This window comes from Heptranchias perlo, chromosome 5 (genome assembly GCF_035084215.1).
Source record: "Heptranchias perlo isolate sHepPer1 chromosome 5, sHepPer1.hap1, whole genome shotgun sequence".
NCBI classification, from domain to species: Eukaryota; Metazoa; Chordata; class Chondrichthyes; order Hexanchiformes; family Hexanchidae; genus Heptranchias; species Heptranchias perlo.
In genome coordinates, this window is record NC_090329.1 from 128596029 (window position 1) to 128613868 (window position 17840).

Here is a 17840-nt window from a genome sequence, read left to right on the forward strand (position 1 = left end):
AGATTGAGGCCCTAGTCAGAAAGAAGAAGGAGGCATATGACATGCATAGGCAGCTGGGATCAAGTGGATCCCTTGAAGAGTATAGAGATTGCCGGAGTAGAGTTAAGAGAGAAATCAGGAGGGCAAAAAGGGGACATGAGATTGCTTTGGCAGATAAGGCAAAGGTGAATCCAAAGAGCTTCTACAAATACATAAAGGGCAAAAGAGTAACTAAGGAGAAAGTAGGGCCTCTGAAGGATCAACAAGGTCATCTATGTGCGGAACCACAAGAGATGGGTGAGATCCTAAATGAATATTTCGCATCGGTATTTACGGTTGAGAAAGGCATGGGAACTTGGGGAAATAAATAGTGATGTCTTGAGGAGTGTACATATTACAGAGAGGGAGGTGCTGGAAGTCTTAACGCGCATCAAGGTAGATAAATCTCCGGGACCTGATGAAATGTATCCCAGGACGTTATGGGAGGTTAGGGAGGAAATTGCGGGTCCCCTAGCAGAGATATTTGAATCATCCACCGCTACAGGTGAGGTGCCTGAAGATTGGAGGGTAGCAAATGTTGTGCCTTTGTTTAAGAAGGGCGGCAGGGAAAAGCCTGGGAACTACAGACCGGTGAGCCTGACATCTGTAGTGGGTAAGTTGTTAGAGGGTATTCTGAGAGACAGGATCTACGGGCATTTGGAGAGGCAGGGACTGATTAGGAACAGTCAGCATGGTTTTGTGAGAGGAAAATCATGTCTCACGAATTTGATTGAGTTTTTTGAAGGGGTAACCAAGAAGATAGATGAGGGCTGTGCAGTAGACGTGGTCTACATGGACTTTAGCAAAGCCTTTGACAAGGTACCGCATGGTAGGTTGTTACATAAGGTTAAATCTCACGGGATCCAAGGTGAGGTCGCCAATTGGATACAACATTGGCTTGACGACAGAAGACAGAGGGTGGGTGTAGAGGGTTGTTTTTCAAATTGAAGGCCTTGACCAGCGGTGTGCCTCAGGGATCGGTGCTGGGTCCGCTGTTATTTGTTATTTATATTAATGATTTGGATGAGAATTTCGGAGGCATGGTTAGTAAGTTTGCAGATGACACCAAGATTGGTGGCATCGTGGACAGTGAAGAAGGTTATCTAGGATTGCAACGGGATCTTGATAAATTGGGCCAGTGGGCCGATGAATGGCAGATGGAGTTTAATTTAGATAAATGTGAGGTGATGCATTTTGGGAGATTGAATCGGGCCAGGACCTACGCCGTTAATGGTAGGGCGTTGGGGAGAGTTATCGAACAAAGAGATCTCGGAGTACAGGTTCATAGCTCCTTGAAAGTGGAGTCACAGGTGGATAGGGTGGTGAAGAAGGCATTCAGCTTGCTTGGTTTCATTGCTCAGAACATTGAATACAGGAGTTGGGATGTCTTGTTGAAGTTGTACAAGACATTAGTTAGGCCACACTTGGAATACTGTGTACAGTTCTGGTCACCCTATTATAGAAAGGATATTATTAAACTAGAAAGAGTGCAGAAAAGATTTACCAGGATGCTGCCGGGACTTGATGGTTTGACTTATCGGGAGAGGTTGGATAGACTGGGACTTTTTTCCCTGGAGAGTAGGAGGTTGAGGGGTGATCTTATTCAAGTCTATAAAATAATGAGGGGCATAGATAAGGTAGATAGTCAAAATCTTTTCCCAAAGGTAGGGGAGTGTATAACGAGGGGACATAGATTTAAGGTGAGAGGGGAGAGATACAAAAGGGTCCAGAGGGGCAATTTTTTCACTCAAAGGGTGGTGAGTGTCTGGAACAAGCTGCCAGAGGCAGTAGTAGAGGCGGGTACAATTTTGTCTTTTAAAAAGCATTTGGACAGTTACATGGGTAAGATGGGTATAGAGGGATATGGGCCAAGTGCAGGCAATTGGGACTAGCTTAGTGGTATAAACTGGGCGACATGGACATGTTGGGCCGAAGGGCCTGTTTCCATGTTGTAAACTTCTATGATTCTAACTCGCCCACTGGGAAACCGACGGGACGGGGTGTAATGCTGGTTTTACCCCCTTCTGATTTTACTCGCTATTGAAGTCAATGGAAAGCAATGGAGAGCAATGTTGGGTGGAGTTTAAAAACCAGTGTTCCACCTGATCCGGTGGATTTCCTGCCTGGCAGGTTAAAGTTACCCGCTGTTGTGTCTGGAATGCGCTGTCCTAGCCCCTATCTCACTTGTTTGACAATGGCAGGAGGCTTAGACCATTGGAGTTTGGGGTTGTTTCTCAATCTAAAAGGGAGACAGCAGAGGCCTTATTTGGGAAAAAAAACACAGAAAGAGTAAAAGAATAAATCAGACCTCGGATCCCAACCACTAGTTCATTCTCTCCCTCTCTATTTGGTGTTGGGTTACATGTGGTCAATTCCTTGATCAATGCACAGAAGGTGCAGTTTATAAGATGGAGCCTGTTTTAAGGGTTTTAATTCAATATATGTTATGTTACATTATTTTTTTCATTGTTTTTCTTCCTTTACTAACATGTATCGCTTGTTCCTAGTGCGGCCAACTCTGGTTGGACATATTCCTGGAGATTTCATTACATGATCTCCTGCCTCCAACCTTCTGGCCCCCACGCTCCTGCCATTGGTCACCCAACACGTCCACCCTTGAGGAGCCCAGCTTCCCCACCACAATTGGAAAGCGAACAGTCTCTTCATTACTCGATTGGGTGATTCTTGACTGGTCCAATCAAACAGCCTTTTTTCTCCCATCTCCAATATTTTTACAACTAATAAATGAAAGTGTTCAATGAAAAAAAAACTTTTTTTAAATGCCCCTATTATTTCTATCCTGGGTAGCTCACAGCAGTGTCCCAGAGATTAATCTTCAATTCCTGGAAATTCCAGGACAAACCTGGAGGATTGGCGACCCTGCTTGTTCGGCTCATCAACCATCCCACTCTGTCGATGAAGTACACCTGTAAGTCAGTACTGAGGCCCAGGACTTTGCTCCAGATGACAACAAACTCTAATGATGTGAAAGAGAACAGCCTTATAAGCAAGGCTGACCACTAGGCCACTACCAGACACCAGCCAGACAAAATCCAGCTTCACTTGTTACACCTAGAAATCTCAAGCACATAACCATCACTGGCTGGCTGGGAGGCTATAATGAGTATGCCCTTGAACTGAAAACAATCCATCAACTGAGACTGCTGAAAAATAGGCCTAGAAATCTTTCAAAGACTACCCATTGTATTATTTTCGATTAGAAGAGAAGTTTTCAAAGATGTTGCTTGCAGTCTGGCACTACACATGTGGGATTTGATGACCCATTTTCCAAAACTATTAAATGCCGATATATAAACAAAAAAAGTGGGAGGCAGCAGAGCGAGAGGAGTCAGAGCTCATGGATTCTTACTGTCATTGCGTCAAACTGCAACGAAACTCATAGTGGATCAAGCAGCCCCATTAAGGCTCCTTGGACAAGAATGACTCCATGCTACAAAACCAGGCTGGACAAAAAGATGTAACATCACAAAATGCTAATTAATACAGCATCAGAAGTAATGCAAGACCTCCTGTAAGAGCAATAACAGAAGCAAATAAATATTAAACATCCAACCCACTATCGAATGACCCTTCAATGAGAGTGCCAATTAACACCTCTCTTACTCTAACATTTGATTGAATGAAGGGAATTAGATCATTTCATATGATCGCAACATCAAACACTTTGAGTTATGATTTTATCATCACTAAAACATCCACTACATTACAGATCATCCAAGGTCTTTCTCAGCTCATCATCCATTGGGAACTTGTAAAGAGAAGAGCCAGCCTGCAAACTTATCATAATGCTTCCAAATGAAACAATTCCCAGCACTTCATGCATTTGCTCACAGAAGTAATTTGATCGCCAACTCCAACATAAGAGGGAAATTGCAACATCCCCCAACGGTGAAAGGATAGAAATCTGGAGCATATTTGGCCCGCTCTGCTCAAGATTTGTATCATTTCACCTTTGGACAAAGCAATCAATGTCCATTGTTAAACTTAAAGGAAAAAATACAAAGACATAAAACATGCATAAAATGACAAAAGAACAAAAGTTATAAGCTCCAAGATCAGCAAGTGCGTAAGCCCATCACTATGTTTAACAATGGACGGTAGGACATATGACTGGTGAGCACCGAGTGGCGGTTACGTAACCCGTCCTTCAGAAAGTGCTCATAGCTTCAGGCAGATCAGTGCCTGGAGGAGAGTTAATAATCACTAGGATGCTATATACACACACATACATATACACATATATACACACACACAAATAGTTCTAATCACATTTACCCACCCTGTTCCCAGATCCCTCCAACCCCATTTGTGATGATGACCATACTATCATATCGCACCGTAATCATTTCTTTCCCCAATTTTTCAAGTTCTTTTTTGTTTCCTCATACATTCCCTCATACAAGACAGCATCCTAGTGATTATTTACTCTCCTCCAGGCACTGATCTGCCTGAAGCTAGCACTTTCTGAAGGACGGGTTACTTAACCGCCACTCGGCACTCACCAGTCATATGTCCTACCGTCTACTGTATATATATATGGTCATTATCACATTGCTGTGCACAAATAGTGAGTATGCTTCAAAAGTACTTGGCTTTGGGACATCCTTCAGTCATAGAGTCATAGAGTTATACAGCACGGATAGAGGCCCTTCGGCCCATCGTGTCCGCGCCGGCCATCAAGCCCTGTCTAATCTAATCCCATATTCCAGCATTTGGTCCGTAGCCTTGTATGCTATGGCATTTCAAGTGCTCATCCAAATGCTTCTTGAATGTTGAGGGTTCCTGCCTCCACAACCCTTTCAGGCAGTGAGTTCCAGACTCCAACCACCCTCTGGGTGAAAAAGTTCTTTCTCAAATCCCCTCTAAACCTCCCGCCTTTTACCTTGAATCTATGTCCCCTTGTTATAGAACCCTCAACGAAGGGAAAAAGCTCCTTAGTATCCATCCTATCTGTGCCCCTCATAATTTTGTACACCTCAATCATGTCCCCCCTCAGCCTCCTCTGCTCCAAGGAAAACAAACCCAATCTTCCCAGTCTCTCTTCATAGCTGAAGCGCTCCAGCCCTGGTAACATCCTGGTGAATCTCCTCTGAACCCTCTCCAAAGCGATCACATCCTTCCTGTGGTGTGGCGACCAGAACTGCACACAGTACTCCAGCTGTGGCCTAACCAGTGTTTTATACAGCTCCATCATAACCTCCTTGCTCTTATATTCTATGCCTCGGCTAATAAAGGCAAGTATCCCATATGCCTTCTTTACCACCTTATCTACCTGTTCCGCCGCCTTCAGGGATCTGTGAACTTGCACACCAAGATCCCTCTGACCCTCTGTCTTGCGTTCATTGTGTAGTCCCTTGCCTTGTTAGTCCCTCCAAAGTGCATCACCTCGCACTTTTCCGGGTTAAATTCCATTTGCCACTGTTCCGCCCATCTGACCAACCCATCTATATCGTCCTGCAGACTGAGGATATCCTCCTCGCTATTTACCACCCTACCAATTTTTGTATCATCAGCGAACTTACTGATCATACCTTTTACATTCATATCCAAGTCGTTAATGTAGACCACAAACAGCAAGGGACCCAGCACCGATCCCTGTGGTACCCCACTGGCCACAGGCTTCCAGTCACAAAAACAACCTTCGACCATCACCCTCTGCCTTCTGCCACTAAGCCAGTTTTGTATCCAAAGTGCCAAGGCACCCTGGATTCCATGGGCTCGTACCTTCTTGACCAGTCTCCTGTGCGGGACTTTATCGAAGGCCTTACTGAAATCCATGTATACCACATCCACTGCGTTACCCTCATCCACACGCCTAGTCACCCCCTCAAAAAATTCAATCAAATTAGTCAGACATGATCTTCCCTTGACAAAGCCATGTTGACTATCCCTGATTAATCCTTGCTTCTCCAAGTGGAGACTAATTTTGTCCTTCAGAATTTTTTCCAATAATTTTCCTACCACTGATGTTAGGCTCACTGGCCTGTAGTTCCCCGGTTTTTCCCTACTCCCCTTCTTGAATAATGGTATTACATTAGCGGTTCTCCAGTCCTCTGGCACATCCCCTGTGGCCAGAGAGGTTCTGAATATATGTGTTAGAGCCCCCGCAATCTCCTCCTTTGCCTCACACAGTAGCCTGGGATACATTTCGTCCGGGCCTGGGGATTTATCCATTTTTAGGCCTGCTAAAACCGCCAATACCTCCTCCCACTCGATGTTAATATGTTCGAGTATATCACAGTCCCCCTGCCGTATTTCTATGTCTACATCGTCCTTCTCCATAGTGAAAACAGATGCAAAAAATTCATTTAGAACCCCTCCTACATCTGCCGGCTCCACACACAGATTGCCATTTTTGTCCCTAATGGGCCCTATTTTTTCCCTAGTCATCCTCTTACCCTTAATATACTTATAAAACATCTTAGGATTTTCCTTTATTTTGCTCGCCAGTGTTATTTCACGGCCCCTCCTTGATCTCCTAATTTCTTTTTTAAGTATCCCCCTGCACTTTTTGTACTCCTCTCGGGCTTCCTCCGTCTTTAGCCTTTTGTATCTGCCAAAAGCCCTCCTTTTTTTCCTAATCCATTCTCGTATATCCCCTGACATCCAAGGTTCCCTGGAGTTCTTGGAACCACCCTTGACCTTTACGGGAACATGTTGCCATTGTATGGTCTCAATCTCCCTTCTGAAAGACTCCCATTGCTCCGATGCGGATTTTCCTACAAGCAGCTGATCCCAGTCCATTTTGGCCAGATCCTGCCTTATCCTATTAAAATCGGCCTTCCCCCAATTTAGAACCTTTATTTCCGGCCCCTCCCTGTCCTTTTCCATGACCACCTGTAGTCATGTCAGGTGCAATATAAAAGCAAGTCTTTCTAGTGTTTAAAATTATGAAAGGATGGCGCAGGGTAGATAGAAACAGACTGCTTCCGGTACTCCTCCTATGATAGTTGAGGGGGTCAAGAACGAGGTGCCATAGATGGGATGGGCAATAAATGCCGGCCTCGCCAGCGACGCCCACATCCCATGAACGAATAAAAAAAAAGATTCGAGATTTAGAACAGAGGGCAGGAGAAACTTCTTTACACAAGAGAGGCTGTGAAATTCACTTTCAGGGTTGAGACAGAAACTATGTCAACGTTCAAGATTAGATTGGATAGGTGGATGAAGGAAAAGGGGTTGACAGGAATATGGGAACAGGGTGGGTAAATATGATTAGCACTATCTGCTCACAGAGGGTAAATGTGGGCTGATTGGGTCGAATGCCATGTTTCCATCTTGTAACTTCCACACAGTCATAACATGGTAGAAATATAAACAAAGTACCATCAGCTGATTACATCTTTCCATAGTCCTCCTACATTCTCCAGGATATTGGTGCACTGCAATGAAGGCTGACTTGCACATCCCCACATCTGGTAGGGTGTGATTCTGATAACATGGTTAACAAAAATTCAGAATAACCAGTTCGCATGCAACACAACCACAATCTTATTACATTGCACAATGGAATTTGTGTGACGGGGGATCATGCTATGACTATCCAAATCAGATGTTGCACAATTTCATTACTTGCAACTACACAAAATCAGCAGGAGAGTCAATTCCTCTTAAAATCAAAGAAAAAAATTTGCCCAAAGAATAAGAACTGCTTTCAGTTTAATCTTGTAAAATATTTGATTTTATTTTTGCTCCAATCTTCTCTTGATGGGGTATTGCTCCACAGGTGCCAGGAGCCCTCTGATATCACGTTCCAGCGATCACAGTTCACACGTAAGCCAACACTGCAAGCATTCGCCTGCTGACCATCTGAATTGTGGGTATCACTGGCAAGGCCCATCCCTAGTTGCCCAGAGAAGGCGATGGTGGGCCTTCTTCTTAAATCGCTGCAGTCCATGTGGTGAAGGTGCTCCCACAATGCTGTTAGGTAGAGAGTTCCAGGATTTTGACTCAGCGACGATGAAGGAGCGGTGATATATGTCCAAGTCGGGATGGTGTGTGATTCGGAGGGGAACCTCGAGGTGATGGTATTCCCATGCCCTTGCTGCCCTTGTCCTTCTAGGTGGTGGGGGTCACAGATTTGGGAGGTGCTGTCGAAGCCGCCTTGACGAGTTGCTGCAATGCATCCTGTAGATAGTAAACACCAGCCACGGTACGTCGGTGGTGGAGGGAGTGGATGTTTCGGGTAGTGGAGGAGGTACCGGATGTTTAGGGTAGTGGAGGAGGTACCGATCAAGCAGACTGCTTTGTCCTGGATAGGGTCAAGCTTCTCAAGTGTTGATGCAGCTGCACCACATCTCTCGTGTATTTCAATTGTGATACTGAATTTCTAAAATAAAATGGGATGAGTCCTGAAGTGCTAGCACCCCTTTCCTTGATGTGAATAACAATAAAGCAAGTTTGTGCTCCCAATCAAAACAGAAGTGGAGTGCTCAGGAACTAGAGATAGATTTTGGCTAGCTGACAGTTGTTTGCGTTGGTACTGTTTCAGCTTCTGCACTGTTATCTTTTTCTTCCTTTTATTGTGTCACTCTTATCTTCCTTACTTTCAGATAAGGCTTTACTTTAATTAGCTGCATTGTGAAACAAGTCAAGAAGGCAACTTTAGATATCTAAACACTGCACGTATAAGAACACTACTCACAGGCAGAGGCTGCAGTTCTGGTTTACAGTGCGCCTTGCCTGAGGAGCTCTAATTAACCCCATAAGTTTGAAGCAAGTTGAGCTACCTTACTGCCCACTTGAGATCCAATCTAAGATACATTCACCACAGAAATAATTACTATGCTAAAAGGAAATAGCACTAATAGGGGGAGGAGAAAATAGACACCAAAATTACTAAAAAGAAAGAGAAAGGTGGAGGATCGGGAAGCAAGTATATTGCATTTACTCCGACGATATCAGTTAAACCAAGACACAGTCTGTGTCCCACTACAGCTCCATTCATTTTGATGAGCCAAAACCTCGGATGGGCTAGACAGCCACCAGGCCCTGGGAAAAGCAAACAATCAGCATGACGAATACCCACAATGGACCCACTACCAGTATCAGGCCCTGAACAGACACATCAACACTGCTGTCAGATAGACAGAGAAAATGCACTGCATATTCCTGTTGTCCAATCATCTTTGATTCATGGGAGTAAAAGCCCCCTTTTCCTGTCATAAGTCCCACCCACTTGTGACCCCGTCCTAACAGACTTCTATTATCTCCCAATAGATTGACTTTAGAATACTCATCCTCATTTACAAAACCATCCATGACCTCACCCCACCTTACCTTTGCAACCTCCTCCAGCATGCAACATCTGTTCTTCTGACTCCAGGCTATTGTGGCCCCCTCCCTTGGCTCCACCGTTATTGGCAAAGCTTTCCGCCATCATAATCCTGTACTCTGGAAATTTTCACCACCTTCAAAAGTTTTCTCACAATCTAGGTCCTCAGGTGACTTCCCTAAAACCTCTCCTAATTCCTCCTAGGTGCCTGTTTCCTCCTCCATTTCTTGTGAAGAACCTTGGATTGCAATATTGATGAAAGTTATTCGCACCAAAAGAATACTAATTCAAGAATAAGGAAGATAGAGGCAAAAGGGGCCACTAACTGAGCCAGCATCAGCTTGTGGGTTGGACCCCATTCCAGGACCTGAGAACATAATCTGGCTGACATGCAGTGCAGTAAAGAGGGAACGTCGTTGGGAGTTCCAGGGCACTATTCAAACAAGAGCAGTGTTTTCTGCCAGTGCCCTGGCCAACATTCATCCCTCAAGCAACATCATTAAAACAGATTATCTGGTCGCTTATCTCATTTGCTGTTTGTGGGACCTTGCTTTGTGCAAACTGGCTGTTGCATCTGCCAACATTACAACAGTAATTATACTTTTCGAGAGAAGCAAAACTTAGTCTTCTCTATGCCTGGGAGAAATATGGCTCAGATATCGTTGTATTCGTGATGCCATTCTAGCAAATGAGACAGCCACATCAAGGCTTTTCAACAGGTGGGGAGCTGGCTTCATGCCTTTGGAAGCAGCATCAACTAGAGGCTGAATATAAATGGATCTAACCCACAACCTTGACTCAGAACGTGAGTGTGCTATCACAGAGTCAAGCTGACACTAACTATTCTTAAAAGTTATTTCGATTCCACATGGTGTTCAATAATGGGCCACAGAGTGAAGGGCCGCACAGACACACCCATCTACCACTTCCCAATGGAGATGTAAAATTGTACAGTTCAGCTGTTAGGCTACAGCGAGTTTATATGGGTGCAAAACAAAGTGAAAATTTACCCTCATTCTCATTTCTAACTTCTGTAAGAACATCCTTGATGGCATTTTAGACCGTAATTCAATCTATCCCAGCTGTTATTCATTTTTAAGGAACTCAAACCATTTCAAACTAAGACTGGTAGTGACATTCTTTCTTAGGTACAAGGAGATTATGAAGTTTGTATTGTGCAACTCTTGCTAGTTTTTTCCACCATGGCTTTCAAACAAGCCATACTCACTTTATTCTACCACCCCCCCCGACGACTGCTGTGCTGTTTCTCTAACATTCAGGTGTTAATTTCATATATTTAAAATATGGTGGCAAAGTTAGGCATTTCAATAAATAAGATTGATCGCTCCCCCCAATCTCTACACTCAACTGTATCCACATTAAATAAAGACGTGGGAAGGTTGTTCTTTTTTCAGTTGGCTGCTCAAAGACTGGACTTCCCAGAACATCAAGAACATCAGTGGTGGGAAAGCTGCTAGAGACGATTCTCAAGGCCAAAATTAATTCTCACTTGGAGAAGCATGGGTTAATAAGGGACAGCCAGCATGGATTTATTACAGCAAATCGTGTCTGACCAGCCTGATTGAGTTCTTTTATGAAGTAACAGACAGAGTTGATGAAGGTCGTGCAGTAGATGTTGTATATTGGGAAGGCCAAATCAATTGTCTTTGGTCCCAGCCACAAACTCCGTTCCCTAGCCACCGACTCCATCCCTCTCCCTGGCCACTGTCTGAGGCTGAACCAGACCATTCGCAACCTTGCCGTCCAATTTGACCCTGAGATGAGCTTCGGACCACAAATCCGGTCCATCACCAAGACCGTCTACTTCCACCTCCGTAACCTCGCCTGTCTCTACCCCTGCCTCAGCTCATCCGCTGCTGAAACCCTCATCCGTGCCTTTGTTACCTCCAAACTTGACTGTTCCAATGCTCTCCTGGTCACCCGCCATAAACGTCAAATCATCCAAAACTCTGCTGCCCGAATCCTAACTCACACGAAGTCCCGTTCACCCATCCCCCCTGTGCTTGCTGACCTACATTGGCTCCCTGTCCGGGGATACCTCGATTTTAAAACTGTCATCTTTGTTTTCAAATCCTCCATGGCCTCGCCCCTCTTTATCTGTGTAGCCTCCTCCAGCCCCACAACCCTCCATGATCTCTGCACTCCACCAATTCTGCCTCTTGCGCATCACCGATTTTAATCGCTCCACCATTGGCGGCCATACCTTCAGCTGCCTGGGCCCAACGCTCTAGAATTCCCTCCCTAAACCTCTCCACCTCTCTCTCCTCCTTTAAGACGCTCCTTAAACCTACCTCTTTGACCAAACTTTTGGTCACCTGTCCTAATATCTCCTTACGTGGCTCAGTGTCAAACTTTGTTTGATAATCGCTCCTGTAAAGCACCTTGAGATGTTTTACTATGTTAAAGGCATCAAGTTGTTGTTTTTGTTGTTGTCGTCATCGTATATGGACAGTCAAAAGGCATTTGATAAAATACCGCATTTGAAAAATAGAAGCACAAGACCAAAAGGGATGGTGGTAACTTGGGTACGTAATTGGCTAAAGGATAGGAGGCAGAGAGTAGTGGTGAACTGATGTTTTTTCTGACTGGAGGAAATATACAGTGGGGTCCCTCAGGGATCGGTATTAGGGCCATTGCTTTTCTTGTTATATATAAATGACCAGAACTTGGGTACAGGAAGTACAATTTCGAAGTTTGCGGATGATGCAAAACTTGGCAACACAGTAAATAATGAGGAGGATAGTAACAGACTTCAGGAGGACATAGACAGACTGGTGAAATGGACAGACAGATGGCAGATGCAATTTAATGCGGACAAGAGTGAAGTGATGCATTTTGGGAGGTACAACATGGAGAGGCAGTATAATCTAAATGGTGCTATTTTGAGGGGGGTGCAAAAGCAGAGGGACCTGGGGGTACATATTCACAAATCTTTGAAGGTGTTGGGAAGCAGGGCAAGTTGATAAGCGTATGGGATACTTGGCTTTGTAAATAGGGGCACTGAATACAAAAACAAGGAAGCCATGCTAAACTTTTACAAATCATTGGTTAGGCCTCAGCTGGAGTATTGTGTACAATTCTGGGCACCATAGGAACATAGGATCAGGAGTAAGCCATTCAGCCCCTCATGCCTGCTCCACCATTTGATAAGATCATGGCTGATCTGTGACCTAACTCCATATACCTGCCGTTGGCCCATATTCCTTAATACCTTTGGTTGCCAAAAAGCTATCTATCTCAGATTTAAATTTAGCAATTGAGCTAGTATCAACTGCCGTTTGCAGAAGAGAGTTCCAAACTTCTACCACCCATTGTGTGTAGAAATGTTTTCTAATCTCGCTCCCGAAAGGTCTGGCTCTAATTTTTTAGATTGTGCCCCCTACTCTTAAAATCCCCAACCAGCGGAAATAGTTTCTCTCTATCCACCCTATCTGTTCCCCTTAATATCTTATAAACTTCGATCAGATCACCCCTTAACCTTCGAAACTCTCAAGAATACAACCCCAATTTGTGTAATCTCTCCTCGTAACTTAACCCTTGAAGGATGTGAAGTCGTTGCATAGGGTACAGAGGAGGTTTACCAGGATGATACCAGGGATGAGGGACCTCAGTTATGCGGTGGTTGGAGAAGCTGAGATTGTTCTCCTCGGAGCAAGAAGGTTAAGGGAGATCTAATAGAGGTATTCAAAATTATATGGAGTTTTGACAGAGCAAGTAGAGAGAAACTGTTTCCTCTGGAAAGTGGGTCGGTAAACAGAGGTCATAGATTTAAAATAATTGGCAAAAGAACTAGAGGGGAAATGAGGAGAAATTTTCTCACACAGAGGGTTGTTAAGAACTGGTACGCACTACCTGGAAGGGTGATGGAAGCAGATGCTATAGGAAATTTCAAAAGGCAATCGGACATGTACTTGAAGAGGTCTAATTTGCAGGGTTATGGGGAAAAAGCTGGGTTGTGGGACTAAATTGGACACCGCTTTCAAAGAGCCGGCGCCGGCATGACGGATTGAATGGCCTCCTTCTGTGCTGTGATATTCTATGATCCTAAGAGTGTTTTCCTCAGTATGGTCACACAGTAAAACGTGATGGAAAACACAACAAAGGGTGATGTACTGAGAGGATTTAGAATTGCCATAATATTTCTGATAAATGGGTATGAACTTTCAAAACTTTGTGCATTCAGCAGGAGGGCACTATACAGGTCTATGCCATCAATGGTTAAATCATGGTTGCTATTGTAAATAAAATGAATGGAATTGAAGGACAGCAAAATGATGCCATTTAAAGCATTTCCCTAAGGTAACAACAAAACGGCTTGAACATTGAAAGGTACATTTGATACTTACCATTATAATCAGGTATTACATAATTGTAGGTTAAGTGGCACTGTGCCATGGAGTAGCGGGTAATGGGTTTGTGCCTACAACATCCATGTGCGTGATCTGAGCCATGCTGCTGTGAAAAGTCCTCCAGTGGCAGGGAAAGAAAAAGCAAGATAAGTCTCAGCCCTGGCCCCTCTCCTATGACTCCCAGCTGTTGGTACAGAGCTTTACAGGCTGCTCTCCATTTGGCCGCAATCGGCGTGTGGCCTGGGAGGACAAAGGGGTAGGAATAAAATCAAGGGAGTCTTAATCTTCGATTTAAAAAAAAATGTTAAGTTTCTGAAAAGTGCATGTGCTTTTAATATTTCTGTTATGAGTGGTACAATCAAAGAGCATGCTGCAAGTTGCTCCTATAATAAATACATGCTGCGTTGCTGATGTTTTTGTAATAGAGCCTTGGTAAGCTGACAAATGGATACGGTTTCTTTCAGTTGGCCTCTTTCCATTAGACAGAAATGGCAAATAAATACTGCACAACACTACCAGTCAACACTCCTGCGTCAAACTGCAACACAGAAGGAACTACACGCCTGCTCCGAATCACCTGGGAGTGCGTTTAACAATCAAACTGAAGGTGGATGCACCTTGCCGAGCTGAGCACTCAAGGATTTCCACACAATAATGTGTACACTTCCAGACCGTTGCTGACACCAAGCCGGTGAATGCTTACCTCGCCAAATGCTCCTCGACCAATGACTTTCAGGATTTCAAAGTCTTCCTTGTGGAGCCGCATCTGCTTCACCTTAACAGTGAAAGGTTTGGCTGAAACAGAACAAAAACACGAGCATTACTTCACTTTAAAGGAACGCTGAGGGAAATGTTGGAACACAGCACAGAAAAGAAGCTGGAGCTAACAACCTGCTTGTAAATTATTGCCACGGTCTGACGGAAAATCTGAAGCAACGACACCATCATAGCTGACACTTCAACCTAATGCTTGTGACATTTACCAATTCACACCAGACCTTACGAATAGGAGCGGAGGGGGGTTGAAGAATCCTTAAGCCAGCAACTCTAATTTGTTATATGTTGTTCTTAGCCTGTGCCTTTTGCACAGGTGCATCACCATTCTCTGCACACTATGACCAAGTATTTAAAATTGCCGGTGTGGACTGCTATTGGCATAAGGAAGACGAGTTCCAAGAGCTGGTCACGTATCATTTTCAAACACTGCGTTACGTTTCTATCTGCTGCTTCTCCCGCACGACCCTCCGCCACAACCACTAATACCCAAAAAACCCCAGCCTCCTGTACCACCATTCTATTTTTACTGCTTGAAAAGAGCTGATCTCTGCCACCTCGCCTCACTGAGCAACGTACCATAACCATTGCTCCCTCCTTGCGTCACTGCCAAAATGGCATCACCTATACGCTTGCAGGTGTAATGACCACAGCAGAATGCCAAATGCATTTTATTGCGCTGTGAGCTCTCCAAAAATTCCAAATAGCTTCAGTTAAATTATCTGTTTGGATTCTGCTACATATTCTGGCAATATATTGGAGCATTTTTGCCAGTCACAGTTGTATTCACAGGCTGACAAGCTCTCGTCGTATTCAGCACATTAGTTTAGTGATCACCTCAGCATCATTGAAAAAGGGCCTATGTTGGGAACAAGCAACAGTAAACATACATGAAAAATAAAAACTCTTAACCTATGTACCCAGACTATACGCCTAGGTACAAATTGGCATGTAGATGGGGAATAGGGAAAATAAGGACAATAAGGACTATAAATTTACTACCATTTACTGAAAGGAAGTGGGTTATAAGCACTAAATCATTTGAGGTGGGCGGAGGGGGGAGAAGAGAAGGAGCCCACTGTAGCATTAATATAGAGAATGAAGATCAGTAACCTACTGGCTGTAAAGCGATTTGGGACCTCCTGAGGTCATCTGAGGTCATCTAAGGTCATCTAACGCACTATATAAATACAAGTTTGTTCTTTCTTTCACTGTCTGGAGCCCTATCGGTAAATAAATTGCCTGTAGTGATCAGGCAAGATGCCAGGAAATGTTTTGCGTGTATGTTCTTATCAGATGACGCACACATGATTGAACTCAGGCAGCAAGATACCCACATCCAAGTGATCTGGGGTTCTGCCATGCCTTAAGTGGTGTTACATGATTTAAGATATCCATTATAATGACAAGTGTTACTTCAACTGCTGATGATCACTCAATAAATGTGTAGTGATCACGTCATGAATGTAAATCCTTCAGTGTGGACACCAGAGCATTTAACTATATTAAGCGTATTTATCAAAATCCACCATGGCATTGACCACTGGTGGGGAGAAAGGACCAAAAATACTCAACAGGGCCCAGGAAGTCTGTGTGTAGATTATGAAAATAAAAGTGATAAGCTGCAATCTCTGTTCAGGGCTCAGACAGTAGAATCAAGCAGTGAGCTTTGTTCTTGCAACTGTTACCTGAACACCCGGGCTTGCAATCACTCCAGGGTGTGCACAGTACACGCGATTTAAAACGCGGCATTTTTTTCAAAACTACACAGCACTAAACTTAAGGGTCTCCTGTAGGGGGACCACAGTTAGAATTCCAGTTGAGTGGTAAATGCACTCAGGTTTCCTTGCAAGGAATGACTTTCACTATCAGCTGGATCGTTTGATGATTGTGATTCTATGGGCAGGTATGGTTGGCTGGGGTCCTTCATACATGCCAACAGTCAACTTTTTGGGGCGCTGGTCCGCATGTCACTGTTTGCTCCCACTAGAGACCTATTGGTAAGGTAAAGCAGCCACTGGAAGGACTAGATTGCCAAGTTAGATATGTGCATGATTGCCAGGGCAGGGCAGAGGGAGAATGTGGGTGAGTACCTTTTGGAGGAAGTGATGGTCCAGTTCAACTATTAGAAATCCAAATGTCACTTCGCTTTTGCAAAAAAAACCCCATCATTTACAATTTAAAAGTACTTAGAATTAACCAGAATGGATCATTTTTAATATTCTAAATTTTACAGAGGAAACTGCCCCAGATTCCCGAGAAATGAACCACAATTTTTGAGCCTTCAACATTTATTTTTCCCCTTTCAGGCTTATTGCTCCATCAAAGAGCCAACGGCCTCCTCCTGTGCTGTAATCCTCTATGCACTTATCCTTTTCCCCCCTTCCAATACAAGTGATGGAATGCTGGGTATAACCACAGCTTAAATTATACAGCCCGCATAACAACTTGTACTCACACCGTTCTTGAGTTGTAAGAACGTGGAACTCGCTACCACATGGAGTAGTTGAGGCAAATAGCATAGATGCATTTAAGGGGAAGTTAGATATGTGCATGAGAAAGAAAGGAATAGAAGGATTTTTTTAATCCGTTCATGGGATGTGGGCATCTCTTGCAAGGCCAGCATTTATTGCCCATCTCTAATTGCCCTTGAAATGGTGGTGGTGAGCCACCTTCTTGAACCGCTGCAGTCCGTATGGTGAAGGTTCTCCCTCAGTGCTGTTAGGAAGGGAGTTCCAGGATTTTGACCCAGCGACGATGAAGGAACGGCGATATATTTCCAAGTCAGGATGGTATGTGACTTGGAGGGGAATGTGCAGATGTTGTTATTCCCATGTGCCTGCTGCTCTTGTCCTTCTAGGTGGTAGAAGTCGCGGGTTTCGGAGGTGCTGTCGAAGAAGCCTTGGCGAGTTGCTGCAGTGCATCCTATAGATGGTACACACAACAGCCATGGTGTGCCGGTGGTGAAGGGAGTGAATGTTTAGGGTGGTGGATAGGGTGCCAATCAAGCGGGCTGCTTTGTCCTGGATGGCGTCAAGCTTCTTGAATGTTGTTGGAGCTGCACTCATCCAGGCAAGTGGAGAGTATTCCATCACACTCCTGACTTGTGCCTTGTTGATGGTAGAAAGGCTTTGGGAAGTCAGGAGGTGAGTCACTCGCCGCAGAATACCCAGCCTTTGACCTGCTCTTGTAGCCACAGTATTTATGTGGCTGGTCCAGTTAAGTTTCTGGTCAATGGTGACCCCCCAGGATGTTGATGGTGGAGGATTTGGCGATGGTAATGCCACTGAATGTCATGGGGAGGTGGTTAGACTCTCTCCTGTTGGAGATGGTCATTGCCTGGCACTTGTCTGGCGCGAATGTTACTTGCCACTTATCAGCCC

General features: G+C 44.4%; 1 protein-coding gene across 4 annotated transcripts in view; it reads right to left on the reverse strand.

Moving 5' to 3' along the window:
- The window catches only part of LOC137322105 (serine/threonine-protein kinase MRCK alpha-like), a 499456-nt gene that overhangs the window by 290443 nt on the left and 191173 nt on the right, over positions 1–17840 (reverse strand). For all 4 annotated transcript variants that reach the window (XM_067985191.1, XM_067985192.1, XM_067985190.1 and 1 more), the window contains exon 2: positions 14387–14478. In XM_067985191.1, the coding sequence (XP_067841292.1) occupies positions 14387–14478 (92 nt within the window). The remainder of the gene's footprint in view (positions 1–14386; positions 14479–17840) is intronic.